Source organism: Diaphorina citri, unplaced genomic scaffold, assembly GCF_000475195.1.
Source record: "Diaphorina citri unplaced genomic scaffold, Diaci psyllid genome assembly version 1.1 scaffold2725, whole genome shotgun sequence".
NCBI classification, from domain to species: Eukaryota; Metazoa; Arthropoda; class Insecta; order Hemiptera; family Psyllidae; genus Diaphorina; species Diaphorina citri.
Window position 1 is genome coordinate 26,360 of NW_007380142.1, and position 10,693 is coordinate 37,052.

The following is a 10,693-nucleotide window of genomic DNA, read 5'->3' on the forward strand; positions in this document are numbered from 1 at the left end:
AACCTACATACCTGAATACAAGTGCATCCGAAAAGATAGTTCCAACCCCTTCCATGGAGTCGCTATTTACATCAAACACAACTTCCCGTACAAGATTATACCTATGACAACCAATCAATCCAAGCAACTCGAGGCTGTTGGAGTCCAGATCAAACCGACGCAGACTTCCACTCTTAATATCTTCTCGGCCTACCTTGGCCCCCAGAATAAACTGCTCTTCCCCGAATTCGACGAGCTGCTACGGACCGACACACCCACGATAGTTGGAGGAGACTTTAACTGCAAACACACACTCTGGAGATGCGAGGATGTCAACACAAACGGAAGGAAAGTTCTCAAGCACTCGGACTCCAGAAACTACCTAATAAACTCCCCTCAAGACCCGACACGAATTCCACACGTATCTGGACTCCGCCCCTCCGTCATCGATTTCTTCCTAACAAACAACATCCAACACACAACCATGTCACGCTCCATTCACGCACTCTCCTCTGATCATAACCCTGTTCTTATGGAAATCGGGAAACTACAGCTCGTCAAGGAGGACAAACTACACTACTGCTATAATAAAGCCAACTGGGATAAACTCGCTGCAAACTGCCAAAACTACAACCCACTCTACACAGAAATCCCTATGAACTGTGAACAAATTGAAACCGAAATCGAACAACTAACCGCATTCCTCCAGACTCAAATTAAAGAGTGCATTCCCAAAAAGACTTTCACCGTCAACACGTATGAAGTTACTGACAAGATAAAAGCCCTCATCAACACCAGGAACTTCGCCCGTAGGAAATGGCAGACCACTAGACATCCTGCTTATAAAAGAATTAAAAATAAAACTTCCAGAAAAATCCAGTATGAAATAAAAATACTAGCCAATAAACACTTTCAAGAAAAAATCACTAAACTCTCAACCAAAGATAACACCCTCTGGCAAAACATACAAAAACTAAAAAGAAAACAAACCAGAATTGAACACATTAATTGCAACGACAACACCCAAGCCAAAGAAGATCTGGAAATAGCTGAGGCCCTAGCCGCCAATTACGAACGAGTACACCAAGCCACTACTGGATGGACTGAGCCAATCACCGACAGTATGGTCGACGCCTCTCTTACCAAAGTCAGAGCCACTATTAACAACGATGACAACTACGAACAACTTTACACAAACCGCAACGAAGTCCAAACAATCATTTCAAAGCTTAAAAACACCAAGGCTCCTGGCGAGGATGGTATTCAGGGCATTATTCTTAAAAAGTCCTCCTTGGGTTTGGTGCAGTCAGAGGTGCGGTGGTTTGACCCGCATTTGAAGCACAGTTATAACATTGGGTTGCTTTTGATTTTGGGTGGAATTTTTCCCAATATATTCTAGTGTTGAAGATATGGCTGATTTTAGTTACCTCTTGGAAGGTTGTGAGTGGTGAAAATTTTATCAAGAAGAAGGGGTATTTTGGGTTGCTGTTGTGCATCTTCATACAGTCGAAGGCATTGGGTATGCTTGACCTAACCTCGTCTAGTATTTCATGAAGCTCTACGTCTGCAGGTAGGCCCTTGAGAACTGCGATTCTGGGTTTGTCATCTTTAATCGCATGGGTGTGGTGGTTAATTTTATTCGATTTTAGGAACTCTAGGAGATGTTTATGGTCTTCTAAGTTGTTGGTGAAGACCTTGACTCGGTCTCCCAGGTGCTTGATAGAGAAGGCCTTTCTGCAAATTTTCTTGAATCTATCGTTCATTTTTGGAAGGCTCTCTCCATAGTATGGTATGATTATCGGGGTTTTAAATTTCATCGGCAGTAGAATGGGATTTAGAGATTGGTTTGGGGATTGGGATTTTGTGGAGACCGTGGAGGTGTCCTCGTCATTTTCCTCAGTGTTACTGAGTGGGCTGAATCGATTTGAGGTAGTTATTGAGGAAGATGCCGGGGTCGTCTGCCTAACCTTCATCTTGGAGAGGTCAGCTCCCTCCTGGAAAAGGAGCTTTCCTTTTCCGCATCTTTTGTCATCGGTTCCATCGATGTACCTCATGAGAGCCTTTTCACTTTCCTTATCCTATAGTAAGGATATATTCGATGGTCAGTTTTTAGTGCAAACACACGGTTTGAGGACCCTAGAGCCTAAATCCAAAGCTTCAACCATTTCGAATCAATAAATCTAAAATCGAAAATGCCATTGCAAATAAACCTTCGTTTCACTCGCTGACAAAAGCAGCGACGAAAAAACACAAAGCAAGGAAGTTTGGCGTCCATTTCACGGTACCCGCCTAGCGCCTACACTATTATCCATATTTTTTGTAAAATGTTATAAAAATATTACAGCTGCGGGTGACATAGTACATAATTATATGAATCCGGATTTCGCTAAATCGGGATTGAACTCCAGATGATTTACAGCTCTGAAAGTTATCGCAAGAACCATCACAACATTATTTAAAATACTGTTTGGTAACAAACAGGTACAAAAAAGGTTACGAATATTTCAGATGCTTTACACATGTCTGAGACCGCTTGTATAATTTTAAGCAATAATTTGGGCATCAGAAAAGTTGCAGCCCGGCTTGTTCTGAAAGACTTGAATTTCACGCAGAAAGATGTCCCACATAGCCACTTTATACGCGATTATTTAGTCAAAAAAACCATCAATCAAGCATCTTATTTGTCGGACACGATTCTCGCGGACTTTTTCCTGTGTCATAGATAGAAATTGTCAAGCAAAATTCGAGAAAAAGGAAAAGAAGAAAAAGAGAAAAAAAAATCTCCAAGGCTAACATTCAAGTCAATAGAGAATACTTCGAAGGTGGATGGACAAAATTTGGACAATTAGTTAAGTACTTTTTGAATTATAGGGACCTTCTGCATTCGAACCCGGGACCTTCTGCATGGCAAGCAAGCACGTTACCACTGAACCAACCGTGCCCCACACCGTGACCAACCGTGTATAATTTTAAGCAATAATTCGGGAATCAGAAAAGTTGCAGCCCGGCTTGTTCTGAAGGACTTGAATTTCATGCAGAAAGATGTCCCACATAGTCACTTTTATACGCGATTATTTAGCCAAAAACTTAACAAATACCATCAATCAAGCATCTTATTTGTCGGACACGATTCTCGCGGACTTTTTCTTCTGTCATAGATTGAAATTGCCAAGCAAAATTCGAGAAAAAGGAGAAGAAGAAAAAGAGAAAAAAAATTTCCAAGGCTAACATTCAAGTCAATAGAGAATACTTCGAAGGTGGATGGACAAAATTTGGACAATTAGTTAAGTACTTTTTGAATTATATCAACAATCCTGGTACTTATTTGACAGATAGTACATCTCTGCCAAGATTAACGAACATGTATCCTACTATGTAGGTACACGATCAAAACATATCGTTGTTTTCACAGAAGAAGGAATTATGTTGTGGCCCTGAAAAGGGCCGTTTTAAGGAGTAGAGATGAGACGATTCCGATAGTACATCTCTGCCAAGATTAACGAACATGTATCCTATGTAGGTACACAATCAAAACATATCGTTGTTTTCACAGAAGAAGGAATTATGTTGTGGCCCTGAAAAGGGCCGTTTTAAGGAGTAGAGATGAGACGATTCTTAGGCGCGTTCTCCACGGATGCGGCGGGCCAGCTGGATGTCCTTGGGCATGATGGTCACTCGCTTGGCGTGGATGGCGCACAGGTTCGTGTCCTCGAACAGACCCACCAGGTAGGCCTCGCTAGCCTCCTGCAGGGCCATCACGGCCGAGCTCTGGAAGCGCAGGTCGGTCTTGAAGTCCTGGGCGATCTCACGCACCAGACGCTGGAACGGCAGCTTGCGGATCAGCAGCTCGGTGCTCTTCTGGTAGCGACGGATCTCACGGAGAGCCACCGTGCCGGGACGGTAACGGTGGGGCTTCTTCACGCCGCCGGTGGCCGGCGCGCTCTTGCGGGCTGCCTTCGTCGCCAACTGCTTCCGCGGGGCCTTGCCTCCGGTCGACTTGCGAGCGGTCTGCTTCGTACGGGCCATGGTGCTTCAAATTTGCTTGTCAAAGAGAGAGACGGAAAGATTTCGAATGACACAAAAGCCCCAAACACAGACTCAAGATAAGCAGCGTGCCGCCAGCAGAGAGGTGCAAACGTTTCACCGCTCGTCGAGAGAGCAATACGAAAGAACCAATCAGATGTGTTCACAGTTGCTCATTGGCCACGAGATGTAGAAAGCGGTTCGTCCGGTACGAGGGAAACGGGCAACACAATCGAAACGAATTGTGCTGCCAAGTCGAGCATTCGGTTAGATTGTCGCACCATTGGCTCGGCCAGGGACCAATGGGAACGCACGCGAGATGGTGATTCGCGGCGAGCTGTGTAAAAAAGTTGAATCCTAGAAAAAAGTTGACTACCTTCGTTGACGGCACGGTGGCTATCAATAGTCTGCAAAAGGAACGATTCGAGCATCACCCAATCTCGTTCGTTTTCGATTCCCGGAGCCGTACCAATCCCACAGATCTACACAATGTCAGGCAGAGGCAAAGGAGGCAAAGCAAAAGCCAAGTCCAAGACTCGCTCGTCCCGTGCCGGACTCCAGTTCCCCGTCGGAAGAATCCACCGTCTCCTGCGCAAGGGCAACTACGCCGAGCGCGTCGGAGCCGGCGCTCCCGTCTACTTGGCCGCCGTCATGGAGTATCTGGCCGCTGAAGTTCTCGAGTTGGCCGGCAACGCCGCACGTGACAACAAGAAGACCCGTATCATCCCCCGTCACCTGCAGCTGGCCATCCGCAACGACGAAGAGCTGAACAAGCTCCTGTCCGGCGTCACCATCGCCCAGGGAGGAGTTCTGCCCAACATCCAGGCCGTGCTCTTGCCCAAGAAGACCGAAAAGAAAGCCTAAAGCGCCTTCCTCCTGCTTCGTCTTCGCCCTGCACCTACTTAAAACGGCCCTTTTCAGGGCCACCAAATCATTGTGTTCTGTCTATGAAACTGTATGTACCAGTACCTACCTGCTCCCAAGTTCGAACGATCTCGACAGAGTTTTTCCTGACAAAACTCACACACAGCTTTCGATCGGAAGAACCGAACACATCTATCTTCCTAGTAAGACTGTATTACAATATACAATGGTCAGTCAGTAAGTAGGTACATATTATCATAGGAGGTGAAAGGTGTGTGTCATGCTCATGCCGATAGATTGGTAGATAAAAATCATAGTTGAGATGATGGTTTCACAAGTTGAACATTATAATTGTATAAGTATTACATAAGTGTCCACCTGATGATGATCCAATGGTCGAAATGCGCATCGTGTAATATACATGGTATCCTTATCCTGGACGGACCTTGAGAGGATTCAAGCATGCTTAGATCTCGCCAACCTTGATGATTAGACACCGACAATCCAATGAATTAAACCTGATGACATGGAATGTTAGTGGACTCTCCGCGGATAGGAAGAACGAACTTCAATTCTTTCTCAAAGACCACAAAATCGATATCTTACTCTTAACTGAGACGCACTTTAACACAAAATCTAAAACCTACATACCTGAATACAAGTGCATCCGAAAAGATAGTTCCAACCCCTTCCATGGAGTCGCTATTTACATCAAACACAACATCCCGTACAAGATTATACCTATGACAACCAATCAATCCAAGCAACTCGAGGCTGTCGGAGTCCAGATCAATCCGACGCAGACTTCCACTCTTAATATCTTCTCGGCCTACCTTGGCCCCCAGAATAAACTGCTCTTCCCCGAATTCGACGAGCTGCTACGGACCGACACACCCACGATAGTTGGAGGAGACTTTAACTGCAAACACACACTCTGGAGATGCGAGGATGTCAATACAAACGGAAGGAAACTTCTCAAGCACTCGGACTCCAGAAACTACCTAATAAACTCCCCTCAAGATCCGACACGAATTCCACACGTATCTGGACACCGCCCCTCCGTCATCGATTTCTTCCTAACAAACAACATCCAACACACAACCATGTCACGCTCCATTCACGCACTCTCCTCTGATCATAACCCTGTTCTTATGGAAATCGGGAAACTACAGCTCGTCAAGGAGGACAAACTACACTACTGCTATAATAAAGCCAACTGGGATAAACTCGCTGCAAACTGCCAAAACTACAACCCACTCTACACAGAAATCCCTATGAACTGTGAACAAATTGAAACTGAAATCGAACAACTAACCACATTCCTCCAGACTCAAATTAAAGAGTGCATCCCTAAAAAGACTTTCACCGTCAACACGTATGAAGTTACTGACAAGATAAAAGCCCTCATCAACACCAGGAACTTCGCCCGTAGGAAATGGCAGACCACTAGACATCCTGCTTATAAAAGAATTAAAAATAAAACTTCCAGAAAAATCCAGTATGAAATAAAACAATCATCTCAAAGCTTAAGTCCAAACAATCATCTCAAAGCTTAAAAACACCAAGGCTCCTGCCGAGGATGGTATACAGGGCATTATTCTTAAAAAACTACCCGACTCTCTCCTTGAAGTTTTCGTGGATATTCTCAACTCCGCCATTCGAAACGATTACTTCCCCTCAACCTGGAAGAACGCAAACGTAATCCCCATCCACAAACCAAATAAAGACCCACAGCTCGCCACAAGCTACAGACCCATAAGCCTTCTCCCCATCCTAGGCAAACTCTACGAAAGAATCGTCCTGATCAGATTAAACAGAAATAAAACTGCCCTCATGCAGGACGAACAGTTCGGGTTCCGTGCTAAACACTCTACATGCCACCAATTAACTAGAATAGTTAACGACATATCCATCAACCTTACGGCTGGCCGGCCCTCGACCGTCGTCCTGCTTGATATCGAGAAAGCCTTTGACTGCGTATGGCATGAGGGTGTAGTTCACAAACTTGACAAACTTAACGTCAACCCCATCATAATCAGAATAATTCTCTCGTACCTATCAAACAGAACTTTCCAAGTCCGATATAACAACAAACTCTCATCTAAACGCCGCATCGCAGCAGGAGTGCCACAAGGCAGTATCCTGGGTCCTGTCCTTTTCTCCATCTACCTCCATGACCTCCCTAAATCACAAGCAGTAAACACGGCTCTCTATGCAGATGACACGGCCCTCTACGTCCTTGGCGGTCCACACGCAGGTCTCCGACTCCAACAACAACTAAACATACTTGAACCCTATTACAAGAAGTGGAGGATCAAAATAAATGCCGACAAAACCGAGGCCATTACCATCAGCCATAAAAACATCCCCAAAATCATGAACGGGCGAAGGGAAATTACCTTCCAAGGGAAAAATCTAAACTGGAAAAATGAAGTGAAATACCTAGGATGCTACATTGATAAAAAACTCACTTGGAATAAACACATTACCTACGCCACTGCAAAAGCCAGAACAGGCATTGGACTCCTCTACAACCTCATCAACAAACGAAGTAAATTAGACACCAAACTCAAACTCCTCCTATACAAGGTCATGATAATACCAGTGCTAACTTATGCCACCCCTGCATGGCTCAGCGCCCCAAAATCTTACAAAAACAAACTACAAGTCATCCAAAATAAATACCTAAGAATCATCTTCAACGACCATCTCAACATCCTTGGTACCAAGGAACTGCACAAGAAAGCCAACATCAAATACATAGCTGACCATCAAAAAACACTAAACGATAGATACTATGAAAAAATTACAGCCATTCAAAATCCTATCCTATAAAAATTCTTAATCAAGATTCCAACTCAGTACAATACCACCCATAAAGTCAAAGGCAAACTTCTAACCCGACCCGTTTCAACCTCACCTGCCCCTGATCTACCCAGGATCCAGCAGGACCTATTCCGTGAGGCCCGTACCCGTCTCGCCCAACTAGAGGAGGAGGACGAGGAAGAGTACTCCTAAACAAATAACCAGCTCCTAAACAAATAACCAGATTCATATTATAATCACAGTATGCGCGGGGAGGACTCGGGCCGGCCCTCGCCCCGGGACCCCTTAAAACCCGGCCTAAGCCCGGTGTTGCCCATTTAGGGGGACACCGGGCTGCGACTGGGGGCGGGGTCCTGGTGCTGGGGCTCCCGTCTAGCCCGCGCACACACCGGGAATCTCGAATCCCCCCTTATTAACCTAATCATCTAACACTTCCCAACAGGAAACATAAATTAGAGCCACATAATTAATCTCAGCAACCAGACCATGGCAACTGAGCATACATTCCACCTCAACACAACTCAATACGATCAATTAACAACAAACTCCCTGTCAGGGGAATGGCAATCCAGAACTAACATCTTATACTGAACTAACTAGAAGACCGCCGCGCCCGGTCGGAACAGAACCATGTTAATTTTCTTTTCCCTGGAGAGGGAGGAAGAGAAAAAAAAAAAAAAAAAAAAAAAAAAAAAAAAAAAAAAAAAAAAAAAACGTAACTTACTTAAAACGGCCCTTTTCAGGGCCACCAAAATTTTTCTGTTAAATCAATTTTGCATCTCTAACTAATATGATGATGTACAATTGAGGGGATCACACCAAAAAGGGCTTAAGGCGTCTTAAGCCCTTTTTGCAGATTCAGACGTAGAATATTGTTCTTTGTTTACTGTGAAAATTTCATTTCGTTATCTCTGCCCAATCAGAAGTTATGATTTATTTTATGATTTGTTTTATTTACCATTGTTTTCAGGGCGGTGGTGGTGGTGTTGTTGTTGTTGTTGTTGTTGTTGTTGTTGTTGTTGTTGTTGTTGTTGTTGTTGTTGTTGTTGTTGTTGTTGTTCTGTTGTTGTTGTTGTTGTTGTTGTTGTTGTTGTTGTTGTTGTTGTTGTTGTTGTTGTTGTTGTTGTTGTTGTTGTTATTGTTGTTGTTGTTGTTGTTGTTGTTGTTGTTGTTGTTGTTGTTGTTGTTGTTGTTGTTGTATTGTTGTTGGTGTTGTTGTTGTTGTTGTTGTTGTTGTTGTTGTTGTTGTTGTTGTTGTTGTTGTTGTTGTTGTTGTTGTTGTTGTCGATAGTGACAGTGGTGGGGGTGTAGACACTGTCACCTGATGACTGATATGAACGCAGCGAAACAGGAAATACTCTGGTGCGGAAAGAACTTTAGAGAAATCCTGTACCTAGAGTGGGCACCTAGAGAACAATTTATTCGAAATACACAAGGCCTTGCGTAGTGGGCAATGTGTTAATGAAATAGTGGAAACGGTCCCTAACCTCATCTACAAGAGGGACCAGCTGATCAGTCATCAGGTGACAGTGTCTACACCCCCACCACTGTCACTATCAGCAACAACAACAGCTATACTCAGTTTCCCTTGAAAATGTCTATGAAATAGACGAAACTCCTAGTCGGGATAAATAACCAACTCGTAAGTATCCATTTTCATAAATAACCTAAGTAAAATAGTATTTACAAAGGATGTCAAAATTAAATATAGTTCGGTTGTAAACTGAATCCGGAGCAATGTCTAATTTTCCTGGTATAGTGTAATTAAAGGTCTGTTTTTCATTCCGACGTGGGTGCGATGGGAACCCGACGCGTGTTTTTCATTCCACTTCCCCTACTTTAGCGTCAACGCTGCGTCTTAAATCCCTGATGCGAGTCTCGAGTAGCTTCTTCCCTTGAAAATGTCTATGAAATAGACGAAACTCCTAGTCGGGATAAATAACCAACTCGTAGTATCGATTATCGATTTTCATAAATAACCTAAGTAAAATAGTATTCACAAAGGATGTCAAAATTAAATAAATTCATTAATAGTGATACTGACGGATATTTTGAAAGGAAGAAACTATGAAAAAGTGGAAAGTCAGATCAACGAATATAGGAATTAGGAAGGGGCCCAGATCATCCTGGAGAGTCTGGAGCTTTCTCCTATATCTCTCATCTTAATCATACTACACTTGGAAAATGAGAAATTGGTCCAAATACAGTTTTACAACAGAACTAACTTTTAACTTTCTTTGAAAAAGAACCAAAGATATAACCGGAGTGACTGACTTTATTTACGACTAAACAAATAATGAAACTAACTGAAAAATTGGAAAACTAAAGAGGTGATAATGGCACTTGTTCTATCACTTGATTTAGAAAAACACAACTCCCCGAGCGTAAGTATCTACCACGTGCTCTCGATCACAATATTTTAACAAGACTGCAAGAAACTGACTTCATTTACGACTAAACAAATAATGAAACTAACTGGAAAATTGGAAAACTAAAGAGGTGATAATGGCACTTGTCCTATCACTTGATTTAGAAAAACACAACTCCCCGAGCGTAAGTATCTACCACGTGCTCTCGATCACAATATTTTAACAAGACTGCAAGAGTTAACTTGTCAAGACAAAGAAGATCGACAGGACTCGGAACTACCCCTCTGTCTAGTCCCTCTCCTACATTTTACTGGTTACTCAACCTCTCGTATGGGTGAAGTGCTGAGAACCGCACTGGTTACCCTCTTGTCCCAATGCTTTCTCGGCTTTTAGTATAGCAGTATAGCGCCCACACCAAAGAGAAACTTCAAATCATAATATTGTAGGTACCTACCTCCTATTTGATCACTTCTCGCGGAGAAAGGATTCTAATATTATGTCAATTTGTCAATATTGTTGAGGGGCTACAATCAATTTCTAGTGTTTCTCGTACATTTGATTAAAGGCTTCAATTGATCTAATCGACAATAATTTGATTATTTCTATTGATTGAAGAATTTGGAAAGATAGGG

The 10,693-nt window shown here is 43.3% G+C and overlaps 2 protein-coding genes across 2 annotated transcripts; one reads left to right on the forward strand and one right to left on the reverse strand.

Moving 5' to 3' along the window:
* Positions 1-3,572: 3,572 nt before the first annotated feature.
* Positions 3,573-4,065, reverse strand: LOC108253721 (histone H3). Its single transcript, XM_017448199.2, has one exon. The coding sequence runs from the start codon at positions 4,003-4,005 to the stop codon at positions 3,595-3,597; it is 411 nt and encodes a 136-aa protein (XP_017303688.1). The 5' UTR covers positions 4,006-4,065; the 3' UTR covers positions 3,573-3,594.
* A 331-nt stretch (positions 4,066-4,396) lies between these two features.
* LOC103519432 (histone H2A) lies at positions 4,397-4,933 on the forward strand. The gene has a single exon (XM_008484519.3). The coding sequence runs from the start codon at positions 4,492-4,494 to the stop codon at positions 4,864-4,866; it is 375 nt and encodes a 124-aa protein (XP_008482741.1). The 5' UTR covers positions 4,397-4,491; the 3' UTR covers positions 4,867-4,933.
* Positions 4,934-10,693: the final 5,760 nt, after the last annotated feature.

What these genes read in the sequence shown, in the direction of transcription:
- LOC103519432 (XM_008484519.3), top strand. Translation starts at nt 4,492, where the DNA reads ATGTCAGGCAGAGGCAAAGGAGGCAAAGCAAAAGCCAAGTCCAAGACT.
- LOC108253721 (XM_017448199.2), bottom strand. Translation starts at nt 4,005, where the DNA reads ATGGCCCGTACGAAGCAGACCGCTCGCAAGTCGACCGGAGGCAAGGCC.